Below are 18240 nucleotides of genomic sequence, written 5' to 3'. Positions count from 1 at the left end.
TGTGTCAACCTGCTTCAATTTGCACTTTTTAACTTCATTTTTGAGCAGTTCTCTTGTTAGCTTTCTCGCTAATATGAAAACCCCGAGGAAGGATAATAACTGTTGAGTGTATAAATTGTCGTGACAACATTTATTTGCCTTTTTTTGCCGTGGACATCACCTCTGCCTGCGGGAAATACAGCTGGCTAACGTTAACAGTTAGGTGGGTAAATTGGTGGTTTCATGGCTGTCCAGGAATACATAAACAATGTATACATGTATTTGTCCTATTGGGCAGTCTGCTGAGTAGGTATAGGCAACAGAGGAGGTCAACTTTTGGACAATAGCACGACTGTCTTATAAGAGCATATATGGTTCTACCTCCTACCTTCTTCAAATCATCCCATGTTTCAGTTAATTCCAATTAAATAATATGCAGTGTTTCCTATAATGTAGCCGCGATATAATGGCGAAATCATGCTGTCATGTATAACTAAAGCAAAACTCTCAGGCATCATGCTGACCTCAGCTAAAAAGAGAACTAACCATTAACTTTATCGTTTATTAATGTAATATGACATTTGTTCCCTTTAAAAATGTGACCATATCAGTCTTTTAAAGTAAAGGTGATGAAAATGTTTGTTGTGTCCAACAAACAGTCCAGAACTTAAATATTATGCTAACTTTACTTTCAAAAAAAGCAAAGACAGAGAGCGACTCTTGAAATTTGAGCATCTTTGATAAGTAAACATTTAGTTTGATGATTGACATAACCGATGAATCATTTATCTAAACGAGGGCTGGATTATCATATAGTATGAGGCTAGATATCATCTTAGATTTTGGGATTATCGGAACTATCCAGATTGTTTTAGCTGTTATGTTATTTTATTTTACCCACTCAACCACATTATTATGGGTATTTATCAAAAATCTCATTGTGTAAATATTTTGTGAAAGATGTTATTTTTTATAATGACATTATAAAAGAGAAAGCAGAACATTTTCAAGTATGAGAAGCTGGAATCAACAAGCGTTTGAGAATTATTCTTAATAAGATTTTGGCCAATGACAGATTGATCAATCAACTAATCACGTCAGCCAGACATCTGATGACTTTCATTCACAAGCTCTGCTGAGTTACAGAGTTCCTTTCTGTTTCCTGCAAATGTGACTAACTTTGAGCCTCCAGCACATCCCTGAGCAGAGAGACTGCTGTCACGAATGTATTTAATAACGCACGCACACATAAAGTCAACTTCTCCAATCTACTCATAAAGTAATTACATGCAGCGTTTCGGTAAGTTTCGGTTCAGTTCAGTCTAGTTGTTGTGGCTGTGGTGAGACTGACTGGTGAATGGTAAGATGGATAATACATATTTTCAGGTTCAGGTGACTTTAATAGAAATGTTTGTGCTTGAATAGAACAGAGCCACTGTTAATGTTATGAGCAGGTGACGCATGTGCTTCTCCTACTAGTCAAAGACTCCTGTGTACATAAGTGGCAGATATCAGGTTTGGATGAGAGTAAGGACTTATTTTTAGAGCTGCTGTCATGCTCCAAGAGTCAGCAGAAAATAGATGAGAATGCAGCTTTCTTATGTATTTGTACCGTTTTGCTCAAAAAGACAAAAAACTAGTCCCACTTTCCCCATTCGCTGTCATGCTGAGTTCAGGTTGATAGCTGAGGTGCTCCACACTGACTCATCTAATCGTTCTTTCTCTCGCTTTGGTGATTACAGCGCAGCAGCTTGAAGATCGGGCGTGAGCCTGCGGTGCCAAACAAAAGGGGGATGGATCCTCTGGGTGCTCGCTCCCAGTTTGTGGACATCCAGACTCTCCCCACATGGCAGCAGCAGCTTGGCGATGACCGCAAAGAGACTCTGCAGGACCAGAATAACAGCCTGCTTAACCAGGCCTTCCCCTCGCCCTTCCCCTTCAGACAAGACATCAACCGCAAAATCATCCTCTTGTGAGTCACTCGTATATATGTCTTCACACTCACTGCTGTTGTGTAAAAAAAAAAAAAACTCATTTTTTTAAGCTGTTAAATTTTCAGGAGATCAGAATGTCAGTGAAGTAGTAGTAGCATTTAGTTCTCCCGTTGAGGATCATGTCATCGTTTCAGTGAAGATAAGAAAACTTGTTTCCTTGTTACCGGTTTCACAGAAATGTTGCTAAAAATATTGAATCATTATTGTGTAATGAATTGCATGATAAAGTTCTTCCCTGAACACAGCTATGGAAAAAAAACCAACAAAAAGGGGACCCACACATAAAAACATGGACCCATAGCTTCACTAGTGGTCAAAAACCTCACTGGGTATCTTTAAACATAACTAATATTCATTCAAAATCCAAATGTTTCACACAATTCTTCTTTTTTGTCCAGAGTTTTGTGTGTTAAACACTTTTCGTCACAGTCATTAGGTCTGTCACAATAATGACGTTATACACTTATTGTACAATAACGTAATTATCAACATTATCATGTCTATATATGGACTTATCGTATGAAACATGGACATGACCTTGATCATTTTTTGACCTCAGTATTGCCTCACTTCACATTAGAAGCTAAGAGACTATTCATGTCACATTGGCTAAGCTAGTAGTATCCTCCATTCCTCACTGTGTACGTCCTGAGTGGAGACTGTAGAAGAATTAAAGGTAAATAACTCTGTCCCCAACCATAATGACAGTCTGTGTTTTTACACAAGTGTAGCATGCCCTCTGTAACCCCCCCATTACTATATTATCATTATATCAGTGGTATAAAATGATCTTCAAATGACAATAAAATAGTTTATCGCAATTATTTCTGAGGCAATAAATCTTCCAACAAAAGCAGTGATCGTGACAGGTGTAGTCTACAGTAGGATCATGTTGTAGTTTCAATGAAGATAGAACATTGGTTTACGGTAATGTTGCTAAAAATATTGAATCATCATTGTGTAATGAATTGCATGATAAAGTTCTTCCCTCCACACAGCTATGAAAAAACCAACAAAAAGGGACCCGCCCCTACAAACATTGACCCATAGCTTCACTAGTGGCCAAAAACTTTGAACAACAGAGACCTTCTTTGATTCATTTTATGTGTATGTAGATATTGAATAATGACCACTCCTTATTATTTAGCTTGCTTTCTTTTTATCTTCTATCATTTTATTTGAATCCAAATTTAATGCAAATAATGTAAAAATATGAATATGGATTTTTCATGAATTTGCCAAAATGTATGCAAATTCATGTACAATTCATTCATATTTTCTATTTTATATCTTTTTATCACTTTATTATTTATTTTATAGTTTTGTTGTATTTGTGTCTGTATGTTTGTCCTTGGCTCTTTTTTTTTATCCTCCTCAGCAAACTTCAGGGAAAAAAGCATCAACTGCGTGTGTTTCCACTCTCTCCTCATCACAATTAAAGCATGCAGCTCACACTCTTAAGCAGAACACACAGTACTCTTTTTCACACAGCCTAATCACTGGAAAATTAGATTGGATCACACTTCTTCTGGGTGTGAAGTGGCCAATCACTGTGAACAGTGAGCATTGTTTTCATTTGGCAGAAGTTAATTTAAGAAAAATCTCCTCTTCACATCTGCTGACCTTTATTTAAAAATCACTAATTAAATTTGAAGAAATTAGCCAAGCTCAATTTTCTTTCTTGAACTAAGCACGCCTCTGATGAAACCATAAATCCTCTTTTTTTATATATCGAGTAAAGAATTAGATTTTCCACAAGTGAAGAAAATAAAGTAACAGTGAGTCAAAAGCAGCTGGGCTTGTTTTTTTAAAGCAGTATTTACATAATTAACTTCACGTTGGTGTCATAGCTCATTAAAATATACACTTATTTTCATTTTATAACGTGAGGAAAATATTTCGACTTTAGATCTTCTGCCTAAAATATGTTAGCAGGGCTTTTTTTAAATCTTGGCTTTTGAATTAAGGATTTATTGGTGATACTAAATCCAACACATTCAAGGAAATGGATTCTGTTTTGAGCGGGACTGAATTGATTTGCTTGGGACAGATGCTGATAGTGACGTTAGGGAGTAAAATAATTCAGAAATTGCAGTAATTTAATATGTATGTATTAAACTTTTATTAGGAAAAAGGATTTAATATACATACAATGCGGCCTATATATCTTTTAAAAATACCAGCACATATCAGACAGCATTAACATTGATACTGATATATCTGTGATGGGCCAATGTTGACCGATAATATCAGTTAACCAAAATATCGGTTGGGATCAAGCTACAACTAATGATTATTCTCACTATCAATTAATCTGTCAATTATTTTCTCGATTAATGAATTTGTTGTTTGGCCTATAAAATGGTGAAACATGGTGATAACTGTTTCCTACAGCCCAAAGAGACACGCAAATGTCTTTTTTTTGTCCCTCAAAGATATTCAGTTCAGTTTTCTTCTTAAAAAATGACTCAAAATGACTCAAAATGATCAATCAATTATCAAAACAGTGGAGCAGTAGTTCAGACTGATCAGCTATAAGCAGGCGTTTGCAGTGTGAACGCTGCCACCTGCATGTCTCCATGTACTCATTGAGTCCAGACCAGAATCCAGATCACCTCCATAAATCCTCTTTGTGGAGGAACACATGACCGCCTAGAGTCTGGCTTGGCCGAAGCTTCTATGTAAGAGCCTTGTTGTTGTAGCAGCGTTCACATTCCTTATACTCTAACATGATCACAGCCCCATGAAGAACGGACCCTTGAACATGTACCTGTTTACCATGTGACCCTTTAACAGGAAGCAGTGTCTACTGGTCCCATGCACTGATGAATTCATAGCTCCACCATCCACCTATCTAGTAGTAGTAGAAAAAAAAGAAAATAAATTGAGAAAAAATCAATCATTTTTGGTAACAGACCTGTGTTAGAGTCTGTTAGTCATTATGTAGCCAATCCAGTTTATTTTGTGACCCCATTACGGTTTCCTAACCTGCAGCTTGGATACCATTTACCTAGAGGATGATGTAAAGTGTATGACACTATAATTTTAAAGGTGACCAGTGCTGCCAGTACATCATTATCACAGATTGTGAAATAATGTATACCGGTATATGAAAATATGATAGGCATATAATACTAGGTTCTGTAAGTAAGGTCGCACCCTTAATTTCTGTCTTTCCTTTCCTTTTTCTCATGCAATCTTTCACACCCTGCATGTAGCTTATTTAACAGTTGAGTGAGTCAGATTTCTTTTTAAAAAAACATGATTCATACATGTGTTGATTTCTCTGTGGAAAAGGGCAGACAGTTTATTATGTACAAACCCTCTAGAGAAATTGATGATAATGGTCAGAAACTATGTGTGAAGACTTGTTCCCATGATAAATGACATTAGAGAACATGAGGATGAGCAGGAAAACTGAAATATTCTGGTTGATGTTCAGTATCCTAGTGTGTATTAAGTGCCAGGACAATTTACATACAGTACTTAATGCCTTTGTGCTTCACAAAGTGTGTTATTGACTAAAGGAGCTTTTCTACAGATGAAGATCAGACTCAGTAAAACAGGATCTGAGCAGTAGTGACTGCCTCTGTTATTTTCTCACTCTCTGGTTCGCAACTCATCTTTTATTAACCTAAGAAGCACGATGTTTTAAAAAAAATCCCTTTTCTCTCAGTCCTGGAGGCTGAACTTGTCTTGTGACCAAATGCTTTCAACACATGCTCGACTTAGTTCCTCATTGTTCTTTCCAAACAAACCCTGCAGGGCCTCCGCGTGCAGAAATGACCTAACTGAAGCAATTAAAAAAGCATTTTACTTAAGTGTGTATCTTCAGGCTTGTGTGGATAAATGCGTGCACACTTATGGGTACATGTATGTCATCACCCAGTACACAACAAATAAGCAGTGTTTGTTGTTTGGAGGCATGATAAATGTTGAATGACTCCTGTGATGAAATTTGGAGAAGTAGAAATAAAGTATTTTATATGGCTTACAGCAAATAGAGATGCATGCTAGATAAATATGAAATAAAATGCTGTGACAAAAACAAACATCTGACATCTGAAAGTATATTTTACAGCCAATATGCCATCTGAAATGTAATTACACTATAGTGAGTATTTGCTTGTCTTTGCTTAACAGCACCGGTGACGTCGCCCTGCTGAACTGCACCGCCATCACCAACACAAGCAACGAGTCGCTGAACGACAAGAACCCGGTGTCTGACCACATCCATCAGCTGGCAGGACCCGAGCTGAGAGACGAGCTGCCCAAACTCAAAGGTGGAGCTGGGGAGAAAAAAAAAAAAAGGATTCAATTTTGACATCAAGAAAAAATTCCGGTTTGAGCTCAGAGACACTGAAGCCTCTAACCTGGAGGCTCGGGACAAATATCAGCATGTTCACCGGCAGCTTTACATAGACACCACCAAAACACATGATGATCAGCTGCTCGGCAGCAATTGAATAAGAAGGGTTGTAAAATGCCAACAGTATTTTGATATACAACGTATTCCCTTTGAGAACGGCTCCACAGCTGCTCCGCCTCAGATACACAAAGTGGAGCTGTGTGGAGAACTGAATTAAAAAGATTTAAAATTAGACGAGAAAATCAAATTATCGATGGAAGTGTACATGATATACTAATTTTAGAGAAATGACCCTTTAACAATCTGGCATTATTGCTGGAGAATTCTAATTTCAGCTGGGGAAAAAAACACTTTTATTTGTAAACATAAGAGGTGTAATAACCATAGTTTACATATATAATTGGGTCAATTCTGGTGTTTTTCTTTTTCTTTGATCATCTTTGCACTAAATAATAAATCAGCTTTGTGTGCGTGTTTCTGTGCAGGATGTCGGACAGGAGAGGCGAAGCTGACCAAAGGCTTCAATCTGGCAGCCAGGTTCATCATCCACACGGTGGGACCAAAGTACAAAGCAAAGTACAGGACGGCAGCGGAGAGCTCGCTGTTCAGCTGCTACAGAAACATCTTGCAGCTGGCCATGTAAGAAGCAGCCATCATTCAATCTGTCATATAAAGATACATCACTGCTCACTGCTCCTAATTGTGTGTTCATCTGGCAAAGCTACACGTTATATAAGTAGTAGAGTTTAACGGTTAGGACAATACATTTCAGCTTTTCCTTCTTTTCCCCTGATTTTGTTTGAGAAACAGTATATCTGTCTGACAGATGCAAATAAACAATGAATTAATGAAAGCCGCTCAAAGCTTTTTAGTCTTTCCTCAGAAAATGCATTTTGAAAGAGTAAACATCATAAAAAAACAATGTTTGGAGAAAAGCTGCATCTGTCTTTGCAGTTGATTGAAATGTATGAAACCTCACGAAATATGTTATTTTGTTACAGCTGTAACCGTTTGAAGGCAGTAATTCAGAAGTGAAAAATAAGGGATTTAAACCTTTTTATAGACATTCAGGTGACCTCAGAGAAGCTGTTAGAGCCTCTCAGCCAACATGTTTGTGTTCACATCTTGTACTGATGAAGGTTTCCATCGATTATGCTACTTTTTAAAGCCTTGAACCAGGCTTATGAAATCTCTGGAATTTTTAAAGTCATACAGACAACATATCTAATCATTTTTAAACCTGCACTGCAGAATTTTTAAATATTAATGTATTTTGTCAGTTACATTCAAGCTCTTGCCAAACGAGTTCACACAGTGGTGATAAAGCATACCACAGCCACTTCACAGTCTGCTGGCCAAGCTACTTACTTCCAGTTAGCTCATTGCTAACTTCAAAGGGAATAAAAAAATTTAATCGAGACTTTCTAAATGTTATTGAACCAAATGGATAAAATTCTGATAATGAAACACACCATTTTGTCTGTGTTATGTGATTTTCAAAACAATTTATCAACAGTTTTACAGCTACAACAACAATGACAGACTGAGCTTCAGAGGAGCTTATGACATAAGCTTGTGTCCACAGTGTTTTTGTATTTACTGTCACTGCCAGAAGAGGGAGCCAAAAGTTGATTAATAACATATTTTTCATGTAAAATAAGATATTGCATTTAAATATAGAGTGATAGAAAATATATTGATATGAATATATTGTGTTCCACATAAACAAATGAAATGATGAAGTGCTTATATTATGTGCAGTTGTCTTGTGTTCAAAGACAAACAGGGCGTTTTCGTGTGTGTGTGTATAAAGTGTCTAACTGTCACTGGTGTGTGTGTAAATGTGGTGGGCAGTATGTGATAATGTGTTGGGGGTTTTATTTTTGGCCACAGAGAGCAGTCGATGTCATCTGTTGGCTTCTGTGTCGTGAGCACGACCAAAAGAGGTTACCCACTGGAGGACGCTACACACATTGCTTTCAGTAAGGCGCACAAACACACACACACACACACAGACACACACAGAGTTATCTTTAAGGAAGACATACATTGACATACACAACTTTTTATTATTGAGGTACAAAAATACACAACTTGTAAAGATGTAGATGTCAAAAAGCCCATTGATAGAGCTTTATCAACTCATGTATTTAGTACACACTCTCAATCACATGCAGACCCACATACTCACAGATAATTGCTTTGAAAAGTAATAACATGGCACCTAACTGGAGTTCCTCAAGTACACCCACACATACACAACTCATGCTTATACGCTCCAAATTAGATCAACAAATTCTGCAGGCAAACAGATGCACCTTTCACTACAGCACACACTACAATCTTTTACATCTGGTTGGCATTCAACATAAATAATCTGCTCACATAAGCAAATGACTTTCTGATATGATCATAATCTGATGATGGAAACAATTAAAACATCTGTGTTTCAGATGAATCCAAACGCTTCACAGATCCAATGACCTCAGCCTCCTCTTCACATTAACAAAATGTTCATTGGAGACACAGTAGGCAGATATCGCCACATCACTAGCTTTAGAACAGGGTCAGCTTTACTGGAATTGGTTGGATTTTAAAACAAAGCTGTGGGCTGACTTGGACTGGACTCATGATTAATATGTTGCTTATAAGGAGCACATGTGATTCAGAGCACCACTGCATTATGATGCATATTCACTCCCCTGGTTCCATTTTTTAAGTATGCAGATTTGTTTTAGGTTTTTGTTTTATTGTAAATGAATCCTATTAGCTTTTACACTGTTGGTCACATATAGCAAGCAATTTGAGGACATCATCTTGGACTATTAGGACTTTTGATGTATATTTCTCACAATTTTTGTAAAATGAATTAATCCAACAACAAAAAAATAATATAATGAAAATAACCATTGCAGCCCTAAGTGTGAGCACTTAAACATCAATCTTTTTATTCTTAAATGTAATGCATGTGTTAATCTGTAAGGTAATGAGTGTGTTTTGTTTGTGTGTTAACAGGAACAGTGCGCAGATTCCTGGAGAATCATGGGAACAGCATCGAGACGGTGGTGTTTGCAGTGTCTGATACAGAGGAGGTTTGTAGGACTCCATCTGTGACGAGCTCCCTTTAACACTGAAGAGTAGTTTTGTTTTACAGTTTAAGTAACTGTGAAGGGAGGCAAAGTTACTTAAAGTGTTAACAAACAAAAAAACTGCTAGCAATGTGAGAAGTTGTCTTGTGCTAGTTTTAAGTTTTATACAGAGGGGGATGAGACTGTCGTGGAAATGATCTGCAAACAGCCAAACACAAAGATGAAATAATACACAAAGCACTGCTGGGTTGAAGATTAAACCGTTATTATTGTAAAATAAGAAGACAGCATACACAAAAAGTCACATCAACTTAACCTATTACAGTCTCTAAAGGAACACTTATGATTGTTCTAACATGTAAACCTATATAACTACAGCCAACAGCAAATAGACACAAAGACATACATTTGCATATATTCATATTTATTACCCAAAAGTCATGTCACACAAGGGTCACACATCCCGGGACACAGGAAAATGGAGCCTTCAGCTATACTGGCACTTAATCAGTCCAGATCAATGCTAGGAAGCAGCAGTAAACTATATAACAATAGCAATGGGCACATTCCACAAATAGTACAATAGCAAGGCCAAAACAATGCACAATCATACATTAAAATGATAAACTCAACACTTACTTATATAAGAGCACCAGTCAAGATACTTCTATTTTGCTTTTGTTTTGAATATAATACTAATTTTTTCCATTGCATAATGATAATATCAGCTTAACAAGTGGAATGAAAAGTAGAATCTTTTTTAAAAAATGTCCATGAATTTGAGAACATCTTAGTATTTGCTATGTCCCCGTTTTGCTTTTGCTGGCATGGACAAAACCTGATGAGTCATTTTATCCCAGCATGATTTGACAATCTTCCAAGGAGCTTCTTGTGATGTCACAGCATGATCAGCTTTCTCAGTCCTAAAGGGCCCCCATAAATGTTCAGCGGCTTTGAGGTCAGATGACTGTGGAGGAAAGTCCAGGACAGTCAGTACTGCTTGATCTTGTTTGGTCTTCAAGTAGTTCTTGTAAAGCTTTGAGGTGTGTTTGGGGTCATTGTCCTGCTGCTGTATGAATCCTTCTCCACAAATTAGACGGTACAACATGTCTCTGAAGAATGGATATGGGTATAGTCAGTACAATGCAGGGGTCCTACTCCAGGTCAACCCCCCACCCTCATCTCCTTACAACACTCTTCTGTCACTGCTATTAATCTCAACCGTGGATTTAGCAGTAAATAGGACTTTTTTTCTGGTCATCCACTGTGAAATGCTAGTTTTTTCTTAGCCCACCCAAAGCGTTTCCCCTCCTTAGAAGTGGTTTAGAAACTTTCTCTGTATCTGAGTCCACTAACCCAGCCTTCTTTCGACAGCGCTTTTGCTGATTGGAGTCCTGTTTTCTTTGATCTTCTGATGGTGTGGTCACTTATAGTCTGCCTGATCGTGCTTTGGACACAACTGATCCAGTTTATGCAAAGTGTTTGAGTTCCATGCACTGCCTCCTTTAGAAACCTTTACTATAGCCGTGATTTCACGCTGAGAGAGCCGCTCTTTGCTTAGAATAACAATTTGACTTGTGACACTTTCACTTAGTTCTGATGCAATGTTTCCTACTTTCACAAAGCTACTTAACAAAGATCTGCTATTTTTAACCAGCCTCTGATGAGTAGATCAAATCCACCTGAATGTCATCTGAACAACTCCAGGAAATTTAACCTTTTGTACAAAGTAGTTAACTGCTGACCTAGAAACAGTGCACAATATTAAATATGTCCTCTTTATTTTACATGTCATTGTTTTTAAGTGGATGTCCTGTTTAGAATATACTGAGGGTAGAATTAAACTAAAATGAATACTGCGTGTGTGTGTCTGTCTGTGTATGTGTTCCTCCAGCCGGTGTACAAAAAGTTACTGCCTCTGTACTACCCTCGTTCCGAGGAAGAGGAGAAGGTCTGCCTGCCTCTCATCCCAGCTGACATCGGCAACTCTGAGGGCGAACCCGTCGTCCCTGAGAGACAGATCCGCATCGCAGAGAAACCAGGGACCCTGGAAGGTACACAAGTTCAATCCAAATATGTTTATGCATGATGAGATAAAAATGTAGAAAGAACAGTCAGTATCAATCACTTTCATGTCAGCGGTCTATTTATAAGAGTGGGCATCTATTTTAATCTTGGAATCTGACTCTTCTTGAGTTAATAGTAGATAGATGAAGGTCAGTTGATGTGCCTGTCTAGATGTAAAAGCAGAGTTAGAAAAATAAACACACACAGGTGCAGCTTAATATATATATTTTTCTCTCCGTATCTGTCCTCACTCATCTCACAGAGACAAAAGGGAACTATTATTTCCGTCAGTTTAATTTTGGCCTGAAGCTAAAGATTCAGATTCAGAAGATGGGTCTATGCTTTTCATTTTATTTGAGGTACTTCAAATTGTTGCAAGATCTACCAGTCAGTAAGCCTGTCAATCAACCAGTAATTCAGTCAACAAACCACACTCTCAGTCAGCCAAACTGTCAATTAGTCAACCACTGAGCAAGTTAACATGTTAGCCAAAACAATAAACATAGAACAATGGAGGCCAGGATAAGTATGCAATTCTGATGAGGACAATGTGTTAGAGCTCAGTGATTCACCAAGTCGGTCAGAGGACATGGAGGAAGAGTGTAACAGAATATTTCCTAACTGTGTCATTGAAACATCTGGCTGCGTGGTTCCTTAGCCCACATTAGTACCTTCACACACACATACACAGACCCTGTTAGCGAGCCCTGTCCTCCTGAAGGACCTCATATGATCCTCAGAGTATCATCTGCTTATCATCGAGTTCCAGTCTGACTAATGGAGAGCAGGTGGTGTTTTTTGGTTGTTTTTTTTTCATGGTGTTGTTCTGATTTCACGTTTTGTTTTACAATCTGTTTTTCTTCATCAATAAGTGTTACAGATTGTATTTAAAAGTAATGTATACACTGAATTGACATGAGCTTCAGTATAGTTTTGAGACTTTAAATGCTATCCTCTTACTCCAGATGTTGGGCTGTCAGCATCATTGTAGCTAATGTGACAGTTGTTAGTGTGTAAAATGTGCAATGAAAGCTGCTTTTTGAGAATTGTAAGGGTTTGTCCTTCCTGACAAGATGAAAAATGTGCTCTGCCTTTTTTTAAATCCTTTTTAGCTTGAATTGGCCAGAATTATAGAACATTATACATTATGAATTTTGGCCTGGTCAAGGACAGTGGAAGGAATCCAACTATGAACAGACTATTGCTCCATTGGGAGGCAGTTTACATTCAAATTAATACTGGAAGGATTTTTGATGCTAATGATAAATGCAAATGATTATTAAAAATTGCTGAACCAGAAAACAGGGACATTATGACAACTAAAGTTCATATCAAACTCCCTTTCAGGCCTTAAACCCTCATATACTGTATTTTACATGATGTCTCTAGTTTGCCAACTTATGCTTTTACTTGCACTTCGTCTAAATGTGAAGTTTTTGATGAAAAGGATTGTGAGAGTAACACCACCCATATGTTAGCGTGTGTTTGTGGTTTCTATGTTGAGCGTGTTTCCTCCATTGACCTCCAAGCTGACGTCTGCTGTCGTGACACTTCAAGGAAGCAAGATGTGGTTTCGGGGTGTTGATCCAAAGCAAGCATGCTGTCAGCAAGTGAAACCCAATAACAGCAAGCTGATGTATACACACTGACAGACAAACATGCCTATTTGGATGTAGATAAAACGCATGGACGTGCATACTGCAATACATGTGGTTGTGGGGAAACAAGCCGAGAACTTGAACTTTGGTCTGAATTCTGTCCTCTGAGTTTAACACTTATGAAACCATTAAAGTAAATTATAAGTAGATATCTGTACATTTTTTGTAGATGATTCTGAAGAGGAGAGTTTGGAGTCAGATCTGGGCCAGGTGGGGAATCATGCTTTCGCCCGGATGGAAGGTGACGTGGACAAACAGCGCAAACTGATCCTGCAGGGCCAAATGTCAGAGGCAGCCATGCAGAAGCAGCACCAGAGGAAGCAAGTGTCCTATCAAAGTTTCACACAGAGTCTTATCTGATGATTACTAGCATTACCAACATTAGCATTGGCTTTCCTGTACCAACACTAGCTTTGACATTTTTGCCTTTTATTTAAAAGCTGACCTAGGCAGGAACCTAGAGAGAGAGCGAGGGGAATGCCAATCATAATAATTAGTTCAAATGATTAATTATAACTGCTTGACAGTGATTTTAATGCACAGTGTTACTGCATGAATAACATGCATTTCTCATAGCAGAGATCATTTACAGCTCAAAGACTCATTGCTAACCCACAGGAAGCCTAGCGATTTAAAATATAACCAGATTGACTTGACTGTTTTGTAGTGACGTTTCTTCAAAAGGAGCAGTTGCATGTCCAGTGTGTAATCGATTCTGTTTGCTGCAGCCATGTAACCACAAATTATAACCATTACTGTTTGTTTCCCTCCTGCAGTTACAACCGCTGGCTGTGTCGAGCGAGAGCAGAAGATCTGTCAGACATCGCTGCACTGAAAGCCTTATATCAAACAGGTATGTGTTAATGTGTGTGTGTCAGACAGAGAGTGAGAGGCTCATATAAAGAGTGTGAATGTTATATGAATCTTACTTCTGTAGATTAAATGTAAAACAAAACAATGCAAGAACAGGAGCACAATTATAGAAGTGTGTGTTGTGTGCGAGGCTGCTTGCGTGTGTTGGGTCATCCTGAAAGAGTTTTATTTCTTTTACCTCATTAAACACATCACTGGCAGGATAAAGTCACCCATTTTCTCATTATTGGTTTGCAGGATTTAAAAAAATAAGGCCATTAAATGAAATGCAGCATCTCCATCTTCTTTCTCTCTACATGCAGTTCACTGTCATCTCCAGTGAGAGGCAGTGTTGTGATACATTGTTGTCTCATTTGGTCATCGTCATAGGTTTGAAGTAATATTAGAAAACTCCTGCTGCATTGTATAACCTGCTTTGTCACACTGGCTAGCAGCCAAAATGGATATATTTAAACCTTTCTGAACCTACTGACCCCACTTTTTCTATCGGACGTATGTCTTAATGTTCTTTTATTTATTTAACCTTTATTTAATCAGGAGAGTCGCAATGAAATGAAGAATGTCTTTTTTAAGGTAGAACTGGAAAAACACAAAAAGAGACAAATGTAAAAAAAGAAAAGAAAAAACAAGCATAAGGAAACTAACATTTCAGTTGGGTCACCAGGTAAATTAAAAACATTAACATACTAGGGAACTAGGCACTCTATTCCATGCCTTTTTCCAGTTTCTATACAGACATTTGGGACAGAAAGCATACAGAAGCCCTGAACAATGCAAACTCTCCGGGACTTTTCTGCATTATTAAAAAATAAACATAGGTTAGATAGGGGACGATCAATAATTGCCTTTATATATAAAAGTACCAACGTAAAAGCCTATGCGGGTGGTCAGAGCAGGTCATTCTAACTTAAGAGTATAACTCACAGTGGTGAGTGAACCTAAAGGGAGCATGGCAAGCATGTGTGTCAAACATATCAAGACACTGAGCAGAGGTATTCATTCATACAAGATCGCCATAGTCCAAAACAGGTACAAAAAGTGGCATCAACAAGTTCCCTTTTACATTAGAAATAAAGCCCCTAGTTTTAGCTTTTTCACCAGGCACTGCACATGTGGCTTAAATGTGAGGGAGTCATTAGCCAAAAAAAACCCAAGGTATTCATAAGAGTTAACAACCTCTGTTTCACTTCCCTCAAGGGTAGCCACCAAAGGGATTTTGTGGTCTATTCCTAGAGTTGGTGAACAACATAGGTTTGGTCTGATCTGGTTTAAGATGAAGTTTCATCTTAAGTGGTGTACTTTGGACAACAATAAGAGCATTTTGCATGTATTGAATGGCCTGTACAAGAGTTGACACACAGCAGTATATAATTAGCATCTGCCACATTTGGACCCAGATTATTTATAGAAATAGTGAATAAAAGTGGACTTGATACAGAACCCTGTGGAACACCCTTGTTGACAGATACAATATCAGAACATTGATCAACAGATGTAATGAGACCTCTTACTAAGGTACTTTAACGTTGTTTACTACCTCCACTGCAGATGTGATTGGTTATTTTCTTTAAGGCTAACTGAGATGTTGATACCATATTGTTGAAAAAAAAATCCTTAAGTTGATTACTCACAAGAGCTTTAAGAAAGAAGAATCAATAGAGGTTCTGCCAGCCAGAGAACAAGCAGTGTCAAAAGATTGACAGCCAGAAGATTTAAATGCTTATTGAAACAATTCAATATATCCATTGTGTCATGAACAACAACAGAATCCTTCATAACAAAGGAAGGTGCAGCCTGAGTGTTATTGCTCACAAAAAAAATTATGGTTCTCCAAAACCTGCTAGGGTGATTTAGATTTTCATTGAAAACAGACAAATAATATTCAGATTTGGCTTTCTTGATTTAAAAAGTAGCATTTGTTTCTTAGTTGTCTAAAATTAAGCCAATCTGACCTGTTGTCCCTACCTGTTCAACAATAGTATCTGATTTGCTTAAACCCCTCATTAAAAGGGGCTGTCTCAACATCAGGGATCAGCTCTATTCTACTCAAATTAAAATGAGACAAGACATAATAAAACCCCAGTTCATTAAGATGTTCAAAATTCCTTCTGACATATGGTTTCAATTTAGGGACCTTAGTGTTCCTGTTAGCATCAACCACAAAATGATCACTTAGGACACTGGAAAATAAAAACACCAACAGCTGAACATTTATGAGGAACATTAGTCAGAATCAAGTCAATTAAAGTGGGCTTCCCAGGGTATTTAAGATTTGAATGAGTGGGTCAGTTAATCAACTAGGTGAGATTGATGGAATCAAATAAGATGTAAAATGGTCAGACACTGGTTTAAGTCAATCCCACTTAAAATCACCAGCTAAAACAAATTTGCTGTTATTTAATCTGGGTGAAAGATTAATCAAATGCTGCAATGCATCATTTAAGGCAGATAGAGGCCTATGACACCCCACAGTTACACAGAGGCCCTCAGAAATGTCCACTTTCAGTGCCAGATTAATGTAGACAGATTGACAGAAATGTAATTTTTTTTTCTTAAATAGCTACACCACCACCGTTCTTCTATCCAGCCATGTCAATATCTTTATCACTAACTGATTTTCTCAACCAAATTTCAGACATTACAACAATCTCTGCATCTGTTGATTTGATCCATACTCTAATCATATCCATTTTGGATAACAAGCTGCACGCATTGAGATGAACAATATTTAGACTAGATTGATTTAAAAACAGACGGAATCAATATACTGCAGCTCAGGGTTAGTGTTAGGCTGCACGCTACCAGATATAAGTCATATCAGAACAATCAACAAGGCATTTCATACATTAAATCAGATGGTGATCTCTAATTGAACACAGAGTCAGTATTTTAAGCCAGATCTACTCACCCGAGAATAATCACTTGCTTCTAAGTCCCACACAGACAACGCACAGTGACAAGAAACGCCACTGTTTCTATTCTGTCTGTCTGTGTGTCTGTGTGTGTGTGTGTGTGTGTGTGTGTGTGTGTGTGTGTGTGTGTGTGTGTGTGTGTGTGTGCGTGTGTGCGTGTGTGTGTGTGTGTGTAGCAGGCCAGTGCTTAAGTGAAGATGGGGAAGGGGGAGGAGGAGATGTGGTGGCAAGGCCAGGTGGAGAGGCCAGGTGGGTGGGGAGACTGAGAGGCACAGTTTTCGAGACCCAGGAGAGTTGGAGAGATAGATTCAGAGGATTGGAGCAGATTATACCCCAATTAGACGGTCCAGGAAAGAGTGCAAATGTACTTAAGTACAAATCTTAAAAGAATAAAAGACTTGTTAGTCAATTTCACCTTGATAAATTACTTAAATGCTTGACTGATTATTGTAATTATTGAGAAAAAGCTAAATTGTGAAAAATAAACAGAGCATAATCATGTGCAGTGACAACCAAAATAATCCCTTACTGCTTGATTAAAAGAAACACTGCGGCATTGAGTGCTTTTCAAAAAGCTCTCCAGTTACCAGTTTTTGGTTGCTCAACTCTGCAATCAACACAGTCAGTTCATTTGTCAGTGTTTCTGTGTGTGAGGAGTCTGATTCACTGTGTGCTGTGCTTGACCTTTTTACCATGTGTGTCTATGTGTGTCTCTAGGTGTGGATATGTGTGGCAGAACAGTGATGGTCGTGGTTGGACGAAACATCCCAGTGACCCTTATTGACGTTGAAAAGGTAACGCACTGCACTCACTGATAGATTGAATTATATCCTTTTTTTTTTAAAGAAAAAGACTTAAATGTTAGATTTGATCTCATCTGTGTATTTCTGTCCATCTTAATATTAGTCTTAGATGAATTATTTATGTACATGTTTCCTTCCCATCACTTTTGCAGCGGTTGGGGAAACAACAAAGACTTTTTTTGCTCTTGAGAAGCTGCAGCATTTATTAACTGACACACTGAAGCCTGTACTATACTGCTAACCTTTTCCTGTCCACTCACATTCATCGTCACTTTTCTGCTGCTCGCTCAGCTCGTTCAACCGCACACTCACTACGTACACACATTACACACTGCCCTATTCTTTGAAAGCAACTCTACTACTCTCACAACAGTATCTTTCACATAGATGTGCTTTGAAGAATGAAGAGAGGGATGATGACTCAAAACTATTCTATGGTAACATAGGATGTTATCATGTTTATTATCATTAATATTAATGATTATGTGTAAGTTTA

The 18240-nt window shown here is 37.9% G+C and overlaps 1 protein-coding gene across 1 annotated transcript in view; it reads left to right on the top strand.

Moving 5' to 3' along the window:
• The window catches only part of gdap2 (ganglioside induced differentiation associated protein 2), a 32568-nt gene continuing 14328 nt past the window's right edge, over positions 1 to 18240 (top strand). The window contains exons 1-10 of the mRNA XM_053328517.1: positions 1 to 202; positions 1722 to 1951; positions 6117 to 6256; positions 6828 to 6981; positions 8236 to 8324; positions 9358 to 9434; positions 11326 to 11485; positions 13326 to 13476; positions 13933 to 14009; positions 17659 to 17735. Of these exons, the coding sequence (XP_053184492.1) occupies positions 1773 to 1951; positions 6117 to 6256; positions 6828 to 6981; positions 8236 to 8324; positions 9358 to 9434; positions 11326 to 11485; positions 13326 to 13476; positions 13933 to 14009; positions 17659 to 17735 (1104 nt within the window). The 5' untranslated portion in view covers positions 1 to 202; positions 1722 to 1772. The remainder of the gene's footprint in view (positions 203 to 1721; positions 1952 to 6116; positions 6257 to 6827; positions 6982 to 8235; positions 8325 to 9357; positions 9435 to 11325; positions 11486 to 13325; positions 13477 to 13932; positions 14010 to 17658; positions 17736 to 18240) is intronic.

This window comes from Scomber japonicus, chromosome 11 (genome assembly GCF_027409825.1).
Source record: "Scomber japonicus isolate fScoJap1 chromosome 11, fScoJap1.pri, whole genome shotgun sequence".
Classification (NCBI taxonomy): domain Eukaryota; kingdom Metazoa; phylum Chordata; class Actinopteri; order Scombriformes; family Scombridae; genus Scomber; species Scomber japonicus.
Note: the sequence above shows the minus strand (reverse complement) of the source record. Positions and strands in the feature narration are given on the sequence as shown.